General features: G+C 41.0%; 1 protein-coding gene across 1 annotated transcript in view; it reads right to left on the bottom strand.

The window, feature by feature from the left end:
* LOC141779829 (CUB and sushi domain-containing protein 3-like) overlaps positions 1-23605 on the bottom strand; it is a 269514-nt gene that overhangs the window by 6402 nt on the left and 239507 nt on the right. The window contains exons 60-67 of the mRNA XM_074654862.1: positions 23013-23186; positions 22225-22298; positions 20019-20130; positions 10710-10889; positions 4975-5040; positions 2520-2678; positions 2065-2177; positions 1267-1354 (exon numbers count right to left, since the gene is read on the bottom strand). Coding sequence (XP_074510963.1) covers positions 1267-1354; positions 2065-2177; positions 2520-2678; positions 4975-5040; positions 10710-10889; positions 20019-20130; positions 22225-22298; positions 23013-23186 — 966 coding nt within the window. The remainder of the gene's footprint in view (positions 1-1266; positions 1355-2064; positions 2178-2519; positions 2679-4974; positions 5041-10709; positions 10890-20018; positions 20131-22224; positions 22299-23012; positions 23187-23605) is intronic.

Here is a 23605-nt window from a genome sequence, read left to right on the forward strand (position 1 = left end):
AACACGCGAACACGAGAACACGATAACACGAGAACACGAGAACACGCGAACACGAGAACACGAGAACACGATAACACGATAACACGATAACACGATAACACGCGAACACGCGAACACGAGAACACGATAACACGATAACACGAGAACACGAGAACACGCGAACACGATAACACGAGAACACGAGAACACGAGAACACGAGAACACGAGAACACGCGAACACGATAACACGAGAACACGAGAACACGCGAACACGAGAACACGCGAACACGAGAACACGCGAACACGAGAACACGCGAACACGAGAACACGCGAACACGAGAACACGAGAACACGAGAACACGCGAACACGAGAACACGAGAACACGAGAACACGATAACACGATAACACGCGAACACGAGAACACGAGAACACGAGAACACGCGAACACGAGAACACGCGAACACGAGAACACGAGAACACGAGAACACGAGAACACGCGAACACGAGAACACGAGAACACGAGAACACGAGAACACGCGAACACGCGAACACGCGAACACGAGAACACGAGAACACGAGAACACGAGAACACGCGAACACGAGAACACGAGAACACGAGAACACGAGAACACGCGAACACGAGAACACGATAACACGCGAACACGAGAACACGCGATGCCTCGGAGGCATGAAAGCACGTTTTAATGAAACCTGTCAGAGTTTCCTGTTTCCTCTGAAAGGCTCCACGTCTGTTGTCTGTTGTCTCCGTGGAGAATAATGCTCTCATGGTGACACTGAGGGAGACAGTATGAACATGCCAAAGATGTTTTCATATCTGTCTCAACAACATCAAACAAACTAAATAAAGAAATACATTCCACAAACTATTCATTTACCTGGTAAAGTGTTTTTTTTAATTACACCTGTTGTGTCTCCTTCACTGAAACATTCTGAATCTTTGAGGATTAAAATATGAATTATAACAACTTTATATATAAATAATGATAAGTGTTTAACTGGACAGAAGACGCCTCGTCCTCCAGCAGAAGGACACGTGTGGAAGTTGCATATTGGAACTAGTTGTGGTGTCACAGATCATGCTGGTATCTTAAACTCAGATTGAAGGTGATCACAGAGAAGCTTTGCTCCTTCAGGAAGATGAATGTGAAAACAGCCTCATCGTTGTTGTTGGAGGTTCAAAGATCATCTCTTTCTTTACTTCTATTGTGAAAGTGGAAGATGAGGAGTGACCAACGGGACTGATTGTGTTTGAAAAGACACTCACCAAGTCTTTGTAGTCCAAACTGTCCGTAGTCTTTACCCTGAATGAAGCCTTGGAACACGTAGCTGCCGCCGTCGGGCTCAGCTGAAACCTGGGAGACAACAGAGATAACACAGAGCTGGAGAAACGGTACGTTTAGTTTCAGCTGCATTAATCAAATCAGATGTTTCAGTGTTGCATCAAGACTACATACAACAGTCTCCTGTATATTTAGTGAGACATTCTGTCATGCTACATTCAAGAATAACACCTTTGTTTCTGCGTTAGAAGCTGAGCGGCGTGCTATCAATAGCTCGGCGGCGTGCAGTCAGCTGTCACACGCTCTTATGAAGTGGACCTTGAAGTTTATTTTAGAAGACGAACTTCAACAGTAATAGTTGTTGTTCCGGGTCCCGAGGTGTCAGGTGAGTGTGTCTGAGCTTATTCAGCAAAGAGTCAATGTGGGGACGGTGAAACGGCTCCTACACCGCCACCGTCTGATGTATAGCCCATATAAATATATAAATAAATACTGTATATGGAAACAGAAACAGACAATACGCCAGGAAATGACTACTCCGCTCTCTGTCACAGTTTGTGCTCATGCATTGTGATTTATTCTTCTTTGTCGGTAAAGTAGGATGAGTAAACAAACTAATAATGAGGAAGAGGCTTGTTTGCGGTTGCAGCCCCATCGCAGCCTGTAATATTCTACTTGTCTGTCCGACGGAACAAACAAATATGAAATAAATAAAGACACAGCTCTTGGTTATTTTACAAAAGATCAGCGGCCAGCTGCTTCAGATTCCTGTGGATACTCACAAATCCGTCCATTGCCCAGGTCTCGTCAGTAATCCTGCTCAAGGAGCTGTGGGCCAGCGCTCTCATCTGGTACAGCAGCAGCATTAACCGGGCCTCCTGGCGCTTGTACACTCCTACAAGGTAGAGGACGAGAGACGATGTGAATAAAAGAGACGAGTGCAGGGAACGATAAAAGAAGAGGAAGAAACAGAGAGAAGTAGCGGTAAGAGAAGATGATTACAGCCCGGGAGGAGAGGAGGAGACGAGTGACTCTTGAGTGGGCAGTTAGTCAGTCAGCGCAGACTAATACATCCGTCTTTACAGCCAATAGTTAATTTCCACTCTCATGCATGAGATCATTCGGTGATTGACTGATTGACATGAGGAACCCTCAAAATAAATGGAAGTGACACACGGAGGTAGTGAGAGGAGGAGAGGGGAGGAAGCAGAAGACAGATGATTTATAGATGACTCACCAGAGAGCAGAAACTCCACGCTGCTGTCGGTTAAAGTTACGTTGACTTTCCCCGTCGTGGCATTAAAGCTGGTGACTGTCAGAGACATCGGCTGTTTCTGGCCTTTGTAATCAGAAGAACCCTTCCACACGAAGTCAGGAGCAAAGACGTCGTCGGGAACTTCAGCAGAGAAAGACAAAAGAAAACTCATTAAAGTAATAGCACATATACCGTTATCCTGTATATGGTATAATACAGGTACAAAATGACGTGTCTGTGTTTTACCAAACATCAAATCAATATCATATTCATAATGCAGACTGATACTCGCTCCCACGCTGCAGAAAGGCAATTAGATATGCATTGAAATCAACACATCAAACAGCTGATAACAGTCTCTCCATTCAGTTTGAAGAAGATCATCTTCCTTATATCCTTTGACAATCTCACTTAATGATAATTAAATACATTGTGAGATAAGTCTGGACTCACTCCGTGAACTCGGCAGAACTCTGTGATAGTTCTGACTGATTAAACTTTCAGTAGAACTTTTACAGCACTTCGTCATTATCTACTGGAAGTTATTTACTGGAGAATTCAGTCAATTCTCTGCAGAAAGGTGAGTGTTTGTAGTTAATAACAGGAGCTAAAGCTAATCATAGTCAGAGTCATTATCGTGGGCTCAGAATTAAGAGGTGGAAAGGAGACTTGGATGCCATGTAACATCATTTTACAACAATTGACTTTGCTAATAGCTTATTACTTTGTACGATACCGACTGAGCAGAAGTTAAATGTAATTCTGGACGGGAGAAATACTGCCGGAGCTTTCTCTCACGGTGCAGCTTCACCTTCCTGGATACATCTGACTGGTTTACCTGGAACATCGGCTGGATGCACCGGACCTCGTTGGTCTTAAGGACATGATAAAGACTTGGTGACGGGTCGTACAGGAATATCTCCGACTTGTATATTTGTGTTTTACTGACTTCCTTCTGGAGCAACGCTGCTAGTGTGGTTAGAAACAGAACATGGTACATGTTGGTAATAAAGGCAGAGATGAAACCTGCCTACAGGTGTGTTGTCTGATGGTATACCTGTATGTATGCCGTACTAACCCATTGTAACTTCTTCTATTATAATAATCGTAACCATTTTTGAGATTTCTTTATTGCAATACAATATTCATAGACACTCAAGGCAGATGAAGTGCCTTTAGAATATGAACATCATAACTACATGATGATATCTCTCCCGGTTAGATGCATGTTTTATAATCTGCTAGCTGTTTCCTTGTTGCACCAATAATCTCTCTATATATTTCTAAGATGAATTCATTGTATGTATTAAGTAGATACTGCACATATTTATGACCTGTTCATATTCCCTGGTAATAATTACATTGTAGTACTAAGCATTAACTCTTAATCACTTAGAAGATCCTGCATGTGTAACTGCAGAACAGCAGCGGAGCCAGAGATGTTCTTTACCAGCGTTGGCTGGGGTTGTGTTGAATCTGGATATCTCAAGCCTTGGGCCTGGAATGGCTGAGATCTCAGTTCAATGTTCTTCAATGTTCCATTTTAACGGTGTCAGAAAGTCAACAGGTTACTCAGATGAATCTCTTGATGCTGTACAAGTATGGTGCAAGAAGCAGAGTTTTATTGTGTTTCAATATCAGCAGAACACAACCCAACCCGAGCCGTTCCTGACGCGACTGTTCACGAGCTCCACATCACAACCCTCTATACCAGATCAAAGAACTCATCCCACCTCTCCGCCATCATATATCTTAGTATCCTCCACTTCTACCGGTCTCTGTCAAAATATCCACTAATCAACATCTACCATACATCTGCTCTAGCTGCCTCCCCGACATCCATTATGTCAGAGACAGATTCCCTGTTCTGGGCTCTTCAGTGGCAGCCTTGTCCACGCAGCTGAGAGGTGATTTGGAGTTCGTTTGCATTACATCACTTAGAGCTGTGAGATACAGCACTGGGGCTCTAATGAAAATACAGCAGCACTATGATTGTATGCTGTTTCAGTAATAAACACAGAGTTATAGGATTAATACTTTATCATTGTTTATCACATTTGTATATAGTTAAAAAGGGATTACTTCTACAGTTGTTCCACTTTTCAGTGAGGCTGTTCTCAAATTGAAGGTTTCCCATCAAAGTGCCGTCCGTCAGACTCACCACAGATTCATTTCTACTTCAACACCAGCGACACATGGACACACATCGTATGCGGTAGCTACGCCGCGACAGTTACAATGTCTGGGTTAAACACATGCCGAGACATTTAGCTGAGGGGATAGCTAGATTAATGTTCTGCCTACGGAAACACACCTTAATGTAAAACTACTGTATGAAGAGAGTGAAACCTCTCTGATTCTGATGACGTACACAGATTCCTTTAAGACAACACACTGAAACAGGACCGCTGATCAGCTTGTGAAATTCAAAACTCACCATTTATTTTGGGGCTCGGTGTCCCCGGGACGGGCTTGACAGTTTTCTCGTGTGATTTGGAGCCGACTGCAGGAAAACATAAATATGTATGTCACAAAGACGAACACAGCCGAGCTGAACGCAGCAGAGCTGAACGCAGCCGAGCTGAACGCAGCAGAGCTGAACGCAGCAGAGCTGAACGCAGCAGAGCTGAACGCAGCAGAGCTGAACGCAGCAGAGCTGAACGCAGCCGAGCTGAACGCAGCAGAGCTGAACGCAGCCGAGCTGAACGCAGCCGAGCTGAACGCAGCCGAGCTGAACGCAGCAGAGCTGAACGCAGCAGAGCCGAACGCAGCAGAGCCGAACACAGCAGAGCCGAACACAGCAGAGCTGAACACAGCCGAGCCGAACACAGCAGAGCCGAACACAGCAGAGCCGAACACAGCAGAGCCGAACACAGCAGAGCTGAACAGCAGGAGGATGTGGGAGAAGTAAACACTGCTCCACTGGAACATTAAACTCGTCCTCACTTTGGTAAAGAGCTCTGGTTGCTCACTTCATACCAACATTTAGAAATCAACACTGTTCAAACTGAACATGCAGATTCTAATGAGATGACAGTACAGTGACACAAAACAGAGTTTATAGACTTATAGACAACAGCACAGAAAGCACATCGTCTCATTACATCTGATTAGTGTCTGATTTCACTCTCAGGGAGCACAAGTGCAAAATGTCACAGAGGACAGATTTTGAAATACTGAGCGTAAACACTAGAGCAGTATATAAGAGTACTATATAAGAGTACTATATAAGAGCACTATATAAGAGCACTATATAAGAGTACTATATAAGAGCAGTATATAAGAGTACTATATAAGAGTACTATATAAGAGTACTATATAAGAGTACTATATAAGAGCACTATATAAGAGCACTATATAAGAGTACTATATAATAGCAGTATATAAGAGCACTATATAAGAGTACTATATAAGAGTACTATATAAGAGCACTATATAAGAGCAGTATATAAGAGCACTATATAAGAGTACTATATAAGAGTACTATATAAGAGCACTATATAAGAGCACTATATAAGAGTACTATATAAGAGCAGTATATAAGAGTACTATATAAGAGTACTATATAAGAGTACTATATAAGAGTACTATATAAGAGCACTATATAAGAGCACTATATAAGAGTACTATATAATAGCAGTATATAAGAGCACTATATAAGAGTACTATATAAGAGTACTATATAAGAGCACTATATAAGAGCAGTATATAAGAGCACTATATAAGAGCACTATATAAGAGCACTATATAAGAGTACTATATAAGAGCACTATATAAGAGCAGTATATAAGAGCACTATATAAGAGCACTATATAAGAGCACTATATAAGAGTACTATATAAGAGCACTATATAAGAGCACTATATAAGAGTACTATATAAGAGCACTATATAAGAGCACTGTATAAGAGCAGTATATAAGAGCAGTATATAAGAGCACTATATAAGAGCACTATATAAGAGCACTATATAAGAGTACTATATAAGAGCACTATATAAGAGCACTATATAAGAGCACTATATAAGAGCACTATATAAGAGTACTATATAAGAGTACTATATAAGAGCACTATATAAGAGCAGTATATAAGAGCACTATATAAGAGCACTATATAAGAGCACTATATAAGAGCACTATATAAGAGTACTATATAAGAGTACTATATAAGAGTACTATATAAGAGCACTATATAAGAGCAGTATATAAGAGCACTATATAAGAGCAGTATATAAGAGCACTATATAAGAGTACTATATAAGAGCACTATATAAGAGCAGTATATAAGAGCACTATATAAGAGCACTATATAAGAGCAGTATATAAGAGCACTATATAAGAGCACTATATAAGAGCACTATATAAGAGTACTATATAAGAGTACTATATAAGAGCACTATATAAGAGCACTATATAAGAGCACTATATAAGAGTACTATATAAGAGTACTATATAAGAGTACTATATAAGAGCACTATATAAGAGCAGTATATAAGAGCACTATATAAGAGTACTATATAAGAGCACTATATAAGAGCAGTATATAAGAGCACTATATAAGAGCACTATATAAGAGCACTATATAAGAGCACTATATAAGAGCACTATATAAGAGCAGTATATAAGAGTACTATATAAGAGCAGTATATAAGAGTACTATATAAGAGCACTATATAAGAGCACTATATAAGAGCACTATATAAGAGCACTATATAAGAGCACTATATAAGAGTACTATATAAGAGCACTATATAAGAGCACTATATAAGAGTACTATATAAGAGCACTATATAAGAGCACTATATAAGAGCACTATATAAGAGCACTATATAAGAGCACTATATAAGAGTACTATATAAGAGCACTATATAAGAGTACTATATAATAGCAGTATATAAGAGCACTATATAAGAGTACTATATAAGAGCACTATATAAGAGTACTATATAAGAGCACTATATAAGAGTACTATATAAGAGCACTATATAAGAGCAGTATATAAGAGCAGTGTATAAGAGCACTATATAAGAGTACTATATAAGAGCACTATATAAGAGCACTATATAAGAGCAGTGTATAAGAGCACTATATAAGAGTACTATATAAGAGCACTATATAAGAGCACTATATAAGAGCACTATATAAGAGCACTATATAAGAGTACTATATAAGAGCACTATATAAGAGCACTATATAAGAGTACTATATAAGAGCACTATATAAGAGCACTATATAAGAGTACTATATAAGAGCACTATATAAGAGTACTATATAAGAGCACTATATAAGAGCACTATATAAGAGTACTATATAAGAGCACTATATAAGAGCAGTATATAAGAGCAGTATATAAGAGCACTATATAAGAGTACTATATAAGAGCACTATATAAGAGCAGTATATAAGAGCAGTATATAAGAGCACTATATAAGAGTACTATATAAGAGCACTATATAAGAGCACTATATAAGAGCAGTGTATAAGAGCACTATATAAGAGTACTATATAAGAGCACTATATAAGAGTACTATATAAGAGCACTATATAAGAGTACTATATAAGAGCACTATATAAGAGCACTATATAAGAGTACTATATAAGAGCACTATATAAGAGCACTATATAAGAGCAGTATATAAGAGCACTATATAAGAGTACTATATAAGAGTACTATATAAGAGTACTATATAAGAGCACTATATAAGAGTACTATATAAGAGCACTATATAAGAGTACTATATAAGAGCACTATATAAGAGCACTATATAAGAGTACTATATAAGAGCACTATATAAGAGCAGTATATAAGAGCAGTATATAAGAGCACTATATAAGAGTACTATATAAGAGCACTATATAAGAGCACTATATAAGAGCACTATATAAGAGCACTATATAAGAGTACTATATAAGAGCACTATATAAGAGCACTATATAAGAGCACTATATAAGAGCACTATATAAGAGCACTATATAAGAGTACTATATAAGAGCACTATATAAGAGCAGTATATAAGAGCACTATATAAGAGCAGTGTATAAGAGTACTATATAAGAGCACTATATAAGAGCAGTATATAAGAGCACTATATAAGAGCAGTGTATAAGAGCACTATATAAGAGCACTATATAAGAGTACTATATAAGAGCAGTAAATAAGAGCACTATATAAGAGCACTATATAAGAGTACTATATAAGAGCACTATATAAGAGTACTATATAAGAGCACTATATAAGAGTACTATATAAGAGCAGTAAATAAGAGCACTATATAAGAGCAGTGTATAAGAGCACTATATAAGAGCACTATATAAGAGCACTATATAAGAGTACTATATAAGAGCACTATATAAGAGTACTATATAAGAGCAGTAAATAAGAGCACTATATAAGAGCACTATATAAGAGTACTATATAAGAGCACTATATAAGAGTACTATATAAGAGCAGTAAATAAGAGCACTATATAAGAGCAGTGTATAAGAGCACTATATAAGAGCACTATATAAGAGTACTATATAAGAGCAGTATATAAGAGCAGTATATAAGAGCACTATATAAGAGCAGTGTATAAGAGCACTATATAAGAGCACTATATAAGAGTACTATATAAGAGCACTATATAAGAGCAGTATATAAGAGCAGTATATAAGAGCAGTATATAAGAGCACTATATAAGAGCACTATATAAGAGCAGTGTATAAGAGCACTATATAAGAGCACTATATAAGAGTACTATATAAGAGCAGTATATAAGAGCAGTAAATAAGAGCAGTAAATAAGAGCACTATATAAGAGCAGTGTATAAGAGCACTATATAAGAGCACTATATAAGAGCACTATATAAGAGCAGTAAATAAGAGCACTATATAAGAGCAGTGTATAAGAGTACTATATAAGAGCACTATATAAGAGCAGTATATAAGAGCAGTATATAAGAGCACTATATAAGAGCAGTGTATAAGAGCACTATATAAGAGCACTATATAAGAGTACTATATAAGAGCACTATATAAGAGTACTATATAAGAGCACTATATAAGAGCACTATATAAGAGTACTATATAAGAGTACTATATAAGAGCAGTATATAAGAGTACTATATAAGAGCACTATATAAGAGCACTATATAAGAGCACTATATAAGAGCACTATATAAGAGCACTATATAAGAGCACTATATAAGAGCACTATATAAGAGCACTATATAAGAGCAGTATATAAGAGCAGTATATAAGAGCACTATATAAGAGTACTATATAAGAGTACTATATAAGAGCACTATATAAGAGCAGTGTATAAGAGCACTATATAAGAGCACTATATAAGAGTACTATATAAGAGCACTATATAAGAGTACTATATAAGAGCACTATATAAGAGCACTATATAAGAGCAGTAAATAAGAGCACTATATAAGAGCAGTATATAAGAGCAGTATATAAGAGCAGTATATAAGAGCACTATATAAGAGTACTATATAAGAGCACTATATAAGAGCACTATATAAGAGCACTATATAAGAGCAGTATATAAGAGCACTATATAAGAGCACTATATAAGAGCACTATATAAGAGCACTATATAAGAGCACTATATAAGAGTACTATATAAGAGCACTATATAAGAGTACTATATAAGAGTACTATATAAGAGCAGTAAATAAGAGCAGTATATAAGAGCAGTATATAAGAGTACTATATAAGAGCAGTGTATAAGAGCAGTGTATAAGAGCAGTATATAAGAGCACTATATAAGAGCAGTATATAAGAGTACTATATAAGAGCAGTATATAAGAGTACTATATAAGAGCAGTGTATAAGAGCAGTATATAAGAGTACTATATAAGAGCAGTATATAAGAGTACTATATAAGAGCAGTGTATAAGAGCAGTATATAAGAGTACTATATAAGAGCAGTGTATAAGAGCAGTGTATAAGAGCACTATATAAGAGCAGTGTATAAGAGCAGTGTATAAGAGCAGTATATAAGAGCAGTATATAAGAGCACTATATAAGAGCACTATATAAGAGCAGTGTATAAGAGCAGTATATAAGAGCAGTATCTACTCCTCCCCTCCACCTTTATCTTCCTCTCAAACATCTTGACTTTCTCCCCCCCACCCCCAGTCTTCTCCATCAGCTGCCCCTCGCAGACCTCCGCCGACCACGTACCTCTGCACACCGGCACCTTGCCGGTCCAGCTGCCGTCAGAGCGGCAGACACGGTGCTCTGAACCCCCGGAGAGGAAGTAACCCGTCTGACAGGTGTACACCAGGGTGTACCCGTAGGAGGGCAGGTCCAGACCCACCACGTCAGCGCTGGCCGGGCTCCGCGGCTGCTTGCAGGAGTGAGCTGGAGAGCAAGCAGAGGGCAAACACGTTAGAGATGAAGCCAGATACACACACACACACACACACACACACACACACTTACAGATAGACAGGAAGATAATTAAGCGCTCGCTGAGGGGAGAGAGGGGGGGGTAGAAAAAGAGAGGATAAAAGAGATAGCACACACGTTTCCCGGTTTAATTGAGTCCAGGGAGCGATTAGGGAGCATATTGATACTTTAATATGTCTGCTTTCTGTTCTGATATGAATATGGACTCTTGTGAATCGAGAGATTCACGTCCTCATTCAGACTGAATTAAGCCTCCAACATGTAGTGAGCTTAAAGTCAGAACAATAGCTGTGAGTCATGTAGCCGTAGCCTTGGATTGTAAAACAGGAAGGTCTGTCTGAACTCATTATCATTCACCAATAGTTGGTAAAAAACAACATCAGAGTTGTTTTTGTGTTTCTTGAACTAATCAAAATGTTCAAGGGCGAGACCAGACAAGACGAAGCTCATCGGCGTCCTTGCAACACGGAGCTGGAGTGAATGTTATAGTACATCTGGAGTGTTTTCCATTACGGGGATGTGCGTAGAGGTTGTGAGGTCACAGACACCGACTGAAATGAGTGGATAACAGAAGGATTAGAAGTGCAGCACATGTGCTGGAAGTCAGACCAGTGGAACCAGTAGCAGAGGAACAGTCACTCAAATATCAGCGTGTGTCTTGTTGGAGTTTTTGAAGACTGCGATTCAGTTTTTCCTCTCTGTGACTTCCTGAGCTCATTAAAGTCTTCTGTCTCCAGAAGCAGGAAGGTAGTGACTTGCTGATTTAGAAACTAAATCAGAAATCAGAAACTAGGGGACAAAAGCTGCTATCGCTGTGTTGCCAAAACACCGGCTTCTTATGGACCATATTGAATATTTGTATTCTCTCATGAGTGGGTTGAGTACACTTAGTTTAATTTTTCACATCAACAAACTCTCTACGAACAAAAAATTATGCAAATCTCAACCGCACCAGCGAAACACCGAGGGGTTGAACATTCAGGCTCCACAATAATGTGAAAATAGAGAAATAATTTCTGCAGCTTGTGAGTGAAAGAATACGTTGCCAGCTGTCAAATGAGAGGCAGCTGCAAGTGAGTCACAGAACCAAATCGGTCCTTCATGGCGTCTTAATGACATTAGTGGCAATCGGCTGTGGAAGGGATGCCAGGATGAAAGTTTGTGGGCTTAATGAAAGACGAGGAGAGTGCAGGAATCCCTCTTGTTGGATATTACTTTTGCTGCTGTTTGATACGGTAACATTATGTGTGTGTGTGTGTGCATGTCTGAAGACATACATTCCTCAATGCTCTAGAAAGTAATCAAAGTGAAATCCAGGAGGATTCTTCTCTTATTCATCTTCTACTCAGCTACACAGGGCTATAAGCATTTAATATACATTAAAGGAAGACGGATGAAGAAAGCACAACGTATAAGTCACCCAGAGCTTTTTCAAAGACTTGATAAATCTGCCTGGAGGAAATCTAATGTGGTATTTATTTACACTGTGAGAGAGAAGAGAAACGGCCTGGTACTGTACGCTGTAGATATAAAGTCTGGAGACCTAAATAAATAAATACATACATAATTAAATAAAGCCTCTTCTCGCTATGTAACCCATTTACAATTACAGACTGTCAGCACGTGTCCGGGTGGGGGGAGAGTCTGTAGACCGTGAATACTGAAGACACTTACAAGGACGAGGAATTGTTGAATCAAAGACGCGTCACAGAGATATATTTATTTATTTACACTTCAAACAGCACAGCAGGATTCACTCCGGAGATACACTGTTCACTACGTCATGTTCTTAGTTCAAAGTTGGTATCTCTGATAGAGACGGAGTGCATTAGTTAGAGACAGAGACAGACAGAGACAGACAGAGACAGTCAGAGACAGTCAGAGACAGACAGAGACAGTCAGAGACAGACAGAGACAGAGAGAGACAGATAGACGCAGAGAGACAGCCCTGCTGATGGAGCCAGGGAGGCTGGCCAGCTACAGACAGCAGCCGGCCACGATCAGAGGTCAAGAGGTCAAGAGGTCAAGAGGTCAAGAGGTCAAGAGGTCAAGAGGACAGAGTTAACTTTTGAGTTTGTTGTTCTTTCATGCTGTTTGATGTCTTCCTGGACAACGTGATCTGAGCAATCAGCAACAGCTGGTCGGAGGTTGGCAGCAGGTCCTGACATCAGGACCGTGTTCAGTGTGTCTGCTGAGGACACACTGAGACTTAAAGGTTATATTGAGATAAACACTTTTATGTAGATGAATCATTTCAATAAAATAATACATCAACAGAGCTTTTAGAAAGGAGCCCAATAAGATGATGTCTTCTCCTCAATAAGATGCTGATTGTGAATGAATCATTTAAACATTTTGAATGTTTTGTTTCTCTCTGTGGAAGATATATCTGACGTTGGGTTCCAGCTTGGAACGCGGCCGGTGAGTCAGTAGTTTAACATCACCTGGTGTCTCTGTGTCATCAGTTAGTTAGCTGGATCCTGGACGTTCTGACGGAACGCCCCCTGGTGGTGAGAATGGACAACCTCACCTCCACTTCACTGTCTCTCAGCAGGGAGCACCACAGCTCCTCTCCACCCACCACTGTGAGGCAACAAGAGCTTCAAACACCATCAGGAAGTTCACGGACGACACAGCAGTTGTGGGATTGATCTCCCATGGCGACGAGACGGCCTACAGGGAGGAGGTGACCACCCTGGAACAGCGGTGTCAGAACAACCACCTCTCCCTGAACCACCATAGAGAGCCTCCCGACAGGCTGCTTCACCAACTGGTACGGCAACCGCACCAACGTGGACCGTAAGGCGCTGGGAAGGATGGTGTTCTCAGCTCAACACATCACCGGCCCAACACATCACCGGCCCAACACATCACCGGCCTGCAGGAGCTGTACACCCAGCGGTGCCTCAGGAAGTCCCTGAGGGTCATACAGGACCCCCCAACCCACCACTACAGCCTGTTGTCCCTCCTGTCCTGGTCTCCTGGTAGAAGATACAGGACCCCCCCAGGAGGACTCTCACCAGCAGACTGAGGAACAGCCCCCCCCCCAGGCCATCAGACTTTTAAATAGATAATTCATACGACACTTTCTCAAACAAAAAGTGCCATAAACAAGTGCAATACCTCCATCCTATATCTCATACTGTACATACTGTACATACTGTACATACAGTACATACAGTACATACTGTACATACAGTACATACAGTACATACAGTACATACAGTACATACAGTACATACAGTACATACCGTACATACCGTACATACAGTACATACCGTACATACCGTACATACAGTACATACCGTACATACCGTACATACAGTACATACCGTACATACCGTACATACAGTACATACCGTACATACAGTACATACAGTACATACCGTACATACCGTACATACAGTACATACCGTACATACCGTACATACCGTACATACAGTACATACCGTACATACCGTACATACAGTACATACCGTACATACCGTACATACAGTACATACCGTACATACAGTACATACAGTACATACCGTACATACCGTACATACAGTACATACCGTACATACAGTACATACCGTACATACCGTACATACAGTACATACCGTACATACCGTACATACAGTACATACCGTACATACCGTACATACAGTACATACCGTACATACCGTACATACAGTACATACCGTACATACCGTACATACTGTACATACAGTACATACAGTACATACCGTACATACCGTACATACAGTACATACCGTACATACCGTACATACAGTACATACCGTACATACAGTACATACTGTACATACCGTACATACAGTACATACCGTACATACCGTACATACTGTACATACAGTACATACAGTACATACCGTACATACCGTACATACAGTACATACCGTACATACCGTACATACAGTACATACTGTATATACTGTATGTTCTTAATATGCCTTCTACAAAGTATTTACTTTTATTATTGTAATAGCAAAAATCATTTCACACGATTGTACGTGTATAACCGGCGTGACAATAAACTTCTTGAATCTTGAGTAGTTAGTGTGAAAACACAGAGAAATGGTTGAGTTGGACTCCGGCGTCTCCATCAGGCTGCAGGAGACGTGAATATCTACCTAGCATCATATTAGCATCTTAGATTAATCGTCTTATAACAATAAGCCATAAAATTACCAATTGGCACATTTAAACAAAATCAACAACAACAACCACCGACAGCCACAGCCCTCACATACTGGAGCTCTGAGCATCTGAGCATCTCAGCATCTCAGCATCTGAGCATCTCAGCATCTCAGCATCTCAGCATCTCAGCATCTCAACATCTCAGCATCTCAGCATCTCAACATCTCAGCATCTGAGCATCTCAGCATCTCAGCATCTCAACATCTCAGTATCTGAGCATCTCAGCATCTCAGCATCTCAGCATCTCAACATCTCAGCATCTGAGCATCTCAGCATCTGAGCATCTCAACATCTCAGCATCTGAGCATCTCAGCATCTGAGCATCTGAGCATCTGAGCATCTCAGCATCTCAGCATCTCAGCATCTGAGCATCTCAGCATCTCAACATCTCAGCATCTCAGCATCTGAGCATCTGAGCATCTCAGCATCTCAGCATCTCAACATCTCAGCAGAGATGAGCCGGAGCAGAGCCCGGAGCAGATCCGGGGCCGAGACGAAGCAGAGCTGGAGCAGAGCTGGAGCAGAGCCCGGAGCAGAGCCGGGGCAGAGCCGGAGCAGAGCCGGGGCCGAGCCGGAGCAGAGCCAGAGCAGAGCCGGAGCAGAGCCCGGAGCAGAGCCCGGAGCAGAGCCGGAGCAGAGCCCAGAGCAGAGCCCGGAGCAGAGCCCGGAGCAGAGCCCGGAGCAGAGCCCGGAGCAGAGCCGGGGCAGAGCCCGGAGCAGAGCCGGGGCAGAGCCCAGAGCAGAGCCGGGGCAGAGCCCAGAGCAGAGCCGGAGCAGAGCCCGGAGCAGAGCCGGGGCAGAGCCGGAGCAGAGCCGGGGCAGAGCCGGGGCAGAGCCGGGGCAGAGCCCGGAGCGGAGCAGAGCCGGAGCAGAGCCGGAGCAGAGCCGGAGCAGAGCCCGGAGCAGAACCGGGGCAGAACCGAGGAACAGCCGGAGCAGCTCCTGACATGCTGCAACCTCAGCAGAGACAAACAAACCCGGCTAAGAAACTGAACTACAGCTGCTGAGCGGAGCGAGTCAGGAAAGTTAACACATGAAGCCTCTGAATGAAACACAGACTGGTGTTCAGATTGTCATTTCAGTGGAAGCCTCTACAACATCATGCTATATCTATTATTATTATTATTATCATAGTTACACTAAAAGGCTACAAAAACATGTCATTTGATTTTTACCACTGTGACAGTAAAAGTGTCCGCTGGGATGTAAAATCCAAAAAGGTTGAAGAAAGGAACCTCCCAGAGGCCGTTCACTGGTTCACTGTTATTAGTTATTATTATTATTATTATTATTATTATTAATAATAATACTGTACCACCACATGGAATAAAGGAAAGTATGCACTAGCATCTTTCACTAGCTGTAAATCTAACATGTTTTATAAGTTATAAATGTAAAAGTTGGTTAATTCAGATCAATACACAAGTTCTACAAAGTAATCAACTAGATGTTGGAGATGAATCCACTACTGCTCTCCTAAAGTAACCTGATGTTCATGTTGACTTCATGTTATCATCCAGTACATCCTTTCTTTATCATCCATGAACCCTTCTGTAACTCTACATCTCTAGTTATTATCATCCAGTACATCCTTTCTTTATGAGATCATCCATGAACTCTTCTGTAACTCTACAGCTCTAGTTATTATCATCCAGTACATCCTTTCTTTATGAGATCATCCATGAACCCTTCTGTAACTCTACATCTCTAGTTATTATCATCCAGTACATCCTTTCTTTATGAGATCATCCATGAACTCTTCTGTAACTCTACATCTCTAGTTATTATCATCCAGTACATCCTTTCTTTCTTTATGAGATCATCCATGAACTCTTCTGTAACTCTACATCTCTAGTTATTATCATCCAGTACATCCTTTCTTTCTTTATGAGATCATCCATGAACCCTTCTGTAACTCCACATCTCTAGTTATTATCATCCAGTACATCCTTTCTTTCTTTATGAGATCATCCATGAACTCTTCTGTAACTCTACATCTCTAGTTATTATCATCCAGTACATCCTTTCTTTCTTTATGAGATCATCCATGAACTCTTCTGTAACTCTACAGCTCTAGTTATTATCATCCAGTACATCCTTTCTTTCTTTATGAGATCATCCATGAACCCTTCTGTTACTCCACATCTCTAGTTATTATCATCCAGTACATCCTTTCTTTCTTTATGAGATCATCCATGAACTCTTCTGTAACTCTACAGCTCTAGTTATTATCATCCAGTACATCCTTTCTTTATGAGATCATCCATGAACCCTTCTGTAACTCCACATCTCTAGTTATTATCATCCAGTACATCCTTTCTTTATGAGATCATCCATGAACCCTTCTGTAACTCCACATCTCTAGTTATTATCATCCAGTACATCCTTTCTTTATGAGATCATCCATGAACCCTTCTGTAACTCCACATCTCTAGTTATTATCATCCAGTACATCCTTTCTTTATGAGATCATCCATGAACCCTTCTGTAACTCTACAGCTCTAGTTATTATATTTAATAGAAGTGAGTTAACTATCAGTCTCTGTCAGTAGGAGTACTTGCCTCCTGACCTCAGCTTGTGTCTGCAGCAGCAGAATGTTAAGAGGCAGCTGATAAAGTGTGTTACTGTATATTCAGATCTCTCCAGCAGAGCTGGTAGGCGTTACATCATAATCACATTATTATGCATTAGGTTTCCTCCCAGGACAATCAAGACTATCGGCTGTTGAACTGAAAGTGACTTCAACCTTTTCCACTCCACCCCTCTTTCTCAGAGTTCCTAGACCACTTTTGTCTTTTTAGGGAGGTACAGGGGTCTTTAGGGGGTCTTTAGGAGGTCTTTAGGGGTCTTTAGGGGTCTTTAGGGGGTCTTTAGGAGATCTTTAGGAGGTCTTTAGGGGGTCTTTAGGAGGTCTTTAGGGGATCTTTAGGGGAGTCCAGGGGGTCTTTAGGGGGTCTTTCGGGGGTCTTTAGGGGATTCCAGGGGGTCTTTAGGGGGTCTTTAGGGGGTCCTGGGGTTTTTAGAGGGTACGGGGGTCTCATTTGCTGTGTTCGGGGTATTGCTGAGCTTCATTTTATTTCTGATTCACTGCTTTGTTGTCACTAACGCCGCTCCCTCTCTTCACTCACTCTATAGCTCGCTCGACCATTGCTGCTCTCTCTCTCTCCCTCCCTCGCTCATTGAGCCGTGGAGGCGGAGTCCAAACACCAACCGACAACCGTTCCAGGTTATATATTTAAGAACGTTATATTTCAGAAGGTTCATCTTCTTGTTTCGTTCTCTATCTTCCATCTCTGTTGAATTCATCTGTTTATCCGTATTTTCCTGAGACAAAGTGTGTCTCTCACTGGACGGGGTCATCTCAACCTTTCAGAGACGTTGAAGGCAGAGCATGCAGCCCTGGAGAGAAGGAGACTGTATGATGCTCTTTGTATCAGTCATTGACCTGCATGCAGATCTTCCTCCTCAGCTGTCAGAACCTCTCCAGAGGGATGCTGTCAACGTTCTGGTTAAATGTGTAAGAGCCAGTTTGAGGAGTTTGCTGGAGCTTTAACCTATAATTCTGTTGACTTAAAGTCACTCTGATGGCTCTGTTATTTTAAGGCACCTGTCACAGAGCTGGCAATAAATGGCATCAGAGGAGTCAGAGGATGAACAGCCTTGTGAATCATCCGTTACTGAGCGGTGCTGATGGGGTCACCGGTCTGAAGATACAGGTGAAGCAGGAGAGGCTGAGGAGCTGTCGGCTGACACGAGAACAGACAGGAGAGCTTTCTGGATTCTCTTCTGCTGTCAGCTTCAGATGATGGGATGATCAGTTTAGAAAAATAGATCTAGTAAATAAACTCCATGAATGATATTAAGACCATGGAAGACACAATTTAGTGAACATGTTAACTCTGAACATGATGACTCTGATGACAGCAGGAGTTAATGAAATCATCTCCTATTAGACTGCATTAGCTTCAGCTGGGTGTATCTAATAAACGCACAATAAAAAGACAACATTCACATATTGAAGGATTCACAATCCCTCTACACCCCCCCCCCCCCCCCTTCTCCTCCTCCTACTAAAACACACACACACACACACACACACACACACACACACACACACACACACACACACACACACACACACACACACACACACACACACACACACACACACACACACACACACACACGAAGCCAAGCTGCAGAGGATGAACGGTACCGTCGGTAGGTATTAACATGTTTCTGCTCCATCAGCAGAAACGTCTCCAGAACATTGTGTTACATCTCTGGGTAGTTATGAAATGAAGATCACTAAATATCATTTGAATCCCTTTATCATCACGCAGCTCAAGTGTTTACCCTGTAAGAGCACGGTTAAATGCAGACTATAGTACGGGATAGTAAGGGATTCCACCGTCAGATACCGGATTACATCACAATCTAGAAAAGCACTTGGCTCTGCAAAGCGACCAGGCTGAGCCGCACGGCCCTAGTTTGGTGTTGGTCGACAGTTGGGGTAGTTCGGACAGAATGACAGTAATCACGGTCAACACCTCACTCTCAGAAGGACTGAGATGGCAGCTTGATTGAGGCTGGAGTTGCAATCTACCGGGAGGTCAAATGTTACGGCAGGATTGAGCGAATCGACAGAGGGAGCGCTGAGGGGGTGTTGAGGAAAAGAGAAGAGAGTGTCTCCGGCAATGCAGATAAACAGTGACAGGATGCCAGAGGGGGGAGGTGGAAAACAAAGACAGAGAGAGCGATATAAAGATTACTGCGAGAGAGCACGAGGAACGAGCATGAGGAACGAGCATGAGGAACGAGCATGAGGAACGAGCATGAGGAACGAGCATGAGGAACGAGCATGAGGAACGAGCACTCACGGATGCAGCCGGGCTGGATGCCGGTCCAGGTGAGATCTGGCAGACAGAGGCGGGTGGTGGAGCCCTGCAGGAGGTGTCCCTGTTGGCACTGGAAGTCGACTCTGCTGCCCACCTGGCCGCAAACAGACAGCACACAAAGTGGAGAGAGTCAATACACTGATGCAAATGCCAATAGGCTCCCAGCATCAAATCTAAAGAGCTGGGAAAAAATACTGCACACTAAAGTTTCTCTCCTTTTTTAATGATTATCTGTAGCGTGTGGAGGCAGATGGAGACTATTCCTGGAGGCGATGGCCCATGTTTGTGTTCTCAACTGATGCACAGACATTAGAAAGGGAAAGCTGACTTTTTGGGAGAAATACAGACAAACTGTTCTGTTATCTGTTTTTAATTGACAGTTTGCATTGAAATATATGAAAAGAGACAAAACCCTGCCATCCCACATACAGTAAGTATACGTTCTGTTAGACAACACTAATCTTTGTTTCCCGTTATCTTAATAAACAGCTTTTATATTCAGTCGACGGTTTAAAGACGCCGTCGACACAGAACCTCCTCGTCCGCTGGTGTCGAGATATTGGTAATGTTGTTCAGTAATGCAGAAAAATGCAAGAGTACAGCCATTACACGCAGTGATCCAAATAATAAGCTGCTTCTGCTTTCATTCGGGAGAAATCTCATATCAGATATTCTGCTGGATGTTGTGGAGAAATTGTTTGCACTTAACTTGTAAGTGACACTCTAAGAGCAACAGGGAGGAAATCAAATGAAATCCACTGGCTGAGAGCGTCTCAGGGGAGCTGCTGAGCACACACACCAACCGTCTCAATATCAGCGCTTTTTTAGGACTATGATGCATTTTAGCTGGTTTTTACACGAGCGGTCAAACTACATAAAGTGCACGTTATTATAGATCTAGATATGCATCGAGTGGTAGAGGAATCCAGCTGGTTTTCTTCAGTGCAGCCTCCTGGGATGGATACGTACATGCATCACTGCTTCATCCTTGCACCCACATAACATCATCCAAAGGAATAAGTGATGATTCTACATGGAGCATCCTTTAGAAAGACGACTGAGTTCAGGTAACACAGCAGAGCTGCAAGCTTTGAAAGCTACTTTGCTTCTTGTTGATCTACCTCCACCGGGCTGCTTCAGATATACATCACATGGAGATTTGTTGCTGAGCTGAATTCAGCGAGTAGAGCAGTGCTTCCCATTTTACTGAGGAGCCACTTTTTAAAAATGACAAACCATTGCAACCCAATTTACAATACTAAATATATATATATAATAATTATATATATACAGTATATATATATATATATAAAATTAAATAATGATTTAATTATAATATATATATATATATATGAAATAATATTACATTAAATAATTATTTAATTATATAATATATAAAATTAAATAAAAAAAATATTTAAACATAATATATATATATATATATATAAAATTAAATTAAACAATTATTTAATTACAATATATATATATATATATATATTAAATAATATCAAATTAAATAATTATTTAATTTAAGGCCGTATCTAGAAATCATGAGAAGAGAGAATTTGTGCATAAATGAACGTTCTGACTATTTCTGCATCACCTTATGTTATCTTGAATAAGTATAACAGACATTTAGAGGAGATATATGTTTGAAAAATCATGGATGTGTTATTGAAAACATATACATGTTAAATACTTTATAAACAAGACAAGAAATAAAATAATGAAGTGGAGTTAACAGCCACTCGTTTTCTCCACTTATCAGTAAAATAAACACAATGTAGGCTATTCTTTCATATTAGATTCTACGTTATAAATAGACTACAGTTATCAGAACGATACGAACATTCAGGCTCCTCCATGTGGCTCAAAGGTGAACTGCAGATATAAATATTAAAAGACTATGAAAGAAATTTAAAATGAATAAAGTCAACCCACCTGTAGGACTCAACCCAGTCTGTAGGAACGACTGCAGTAGAGTACAGTATCATATCCATACAACGGGATGTAGAGCTAGTTGAGTACCTAACATATATCTGTTTTAAAAACTGGTCTCCCACTAAGAGTCATTGTTCTGGTGCTGTTTGAAACACATGTTCTGGTACAGATTCACCTCAGAGCTAAAGAACATGACATCATGTATTATTGAAGGATACGTATGCACTGCAGGTTCAGCTGATTCTACCTTGAAGCCTGTTGTGTAGTTCATGAAGCCGTGCTCAGGTGTCCCTGGGTTTTCACAGGTGCTTCTCGTGGGCTCTGGAACAAGAAATCATCGTCATGATGAGGAGGGGAATTGCAGGAGAGCAGAGATGAGAATATGACAGAGGGGCAATCATCGATAATGACGAAGCTATTTGTCTCTGGTGTACCGTGTACCGGAGGACGATTACTGAGACGGCGTGCTAACACCAGCAGAATCACGCTGCCATCTCTAGTCTCTTTCAATATGAATTTCTTGGCTTTTACAAATCTCTGGAATATGGACTTCTGAGACTTTTAATCATTGGTGAGATTAAATTCAAATGAAGGCATATCCATTTGGTAAAGCGTTTTTTCAGCACTTAATATTTCACTGGGCTGCAAACATAAAGCATCGCCCCGAGGTAACAATATAATAATGTGATTCATTCTCATTGATTTAGTTTTACATCGGCGCCAGATGGCAACGCACCGACTCTAGTTCACCTTCAACTGTGTTTTCATATTTATTAGTTAGTCGCTTCAAGAGAACCAGCGGAGGATGATCATCAGGAACCTGGAACACTTCTTCTATATTTCATCATCTACCTTTTGTTATTTCACTCTATTAAATTAATACGCTGATCTTGTGCATGTAGAGATGTCAAATCCTGGGATAACATTATTTAGTGATCAATAATAGAGTTACACCCCAGTCTGAGAGCTGATTATTTGATGGCTTAACATACAGGCTAATAATGCAGTCTAATATAATATAATATAAGGCAGTACCTATGCATCGAGGCTGCGAGCCGCTCCAGATGCCGTCCTCCTGGCACACGCGTGCCGTTGATCCCACCAGAACGTAGGGGGTGCTGCAGCTGAACATCACCTCAGACTTCAAGATGAAGCTGCGCCCTTCCCGCCGTCCTTTGGCAGGCACGCCGGGGTCTCCGCAGAACTTGGCTGCGGAAGCAGAAATGTGGAATATTGCTGATGTGATAAACTGAGAGCCAACAAATCCAACACAGATGTTACGCATTTCCCTGCAAGTCCTCATCCAACAGCGTCGCACAGTGCACTGTTGCACCTTCCCTCCAGTTCACGTCGGCGTCCATGCCCCGTTCCTCTGCCCCACTTTCACACTTCAGACATTCGTCTCTTTTTAACCTCATTACACATAAGGAATGCTGCAGCAGCTAGTCAATTGAATGCAGCATTGCCTGGACTATTCAGCATTTAATTCAGATATAATAGGCTGTGTGGGTTGCTGCTGCAGCCGTACAGGATCAGAGCATGATGAGGAGGCCTGCAGTGGTTCTGCTGCTGCTGGGAGCTTTGCTGCTGTTTATTATATCCTGTTTGTTTGAGTAGCAGACTGTGAA

The sequence above is a fragment of the Sebastes fasciatus genome, chromosome 12 (genome assembly GCF_043250625.1).
Source record: "Sebastes fasciatus isolate fSebFas1 chromosome 12, fSebFas1.pri, whole genome shotgun sequence".
NCBI classification, from domain to species: Eukaryota; Metazoa; Chordata; class Actinopteri; order Perciformes; family Sebastidae; genus Sebastes; species Sebastes fasciatus.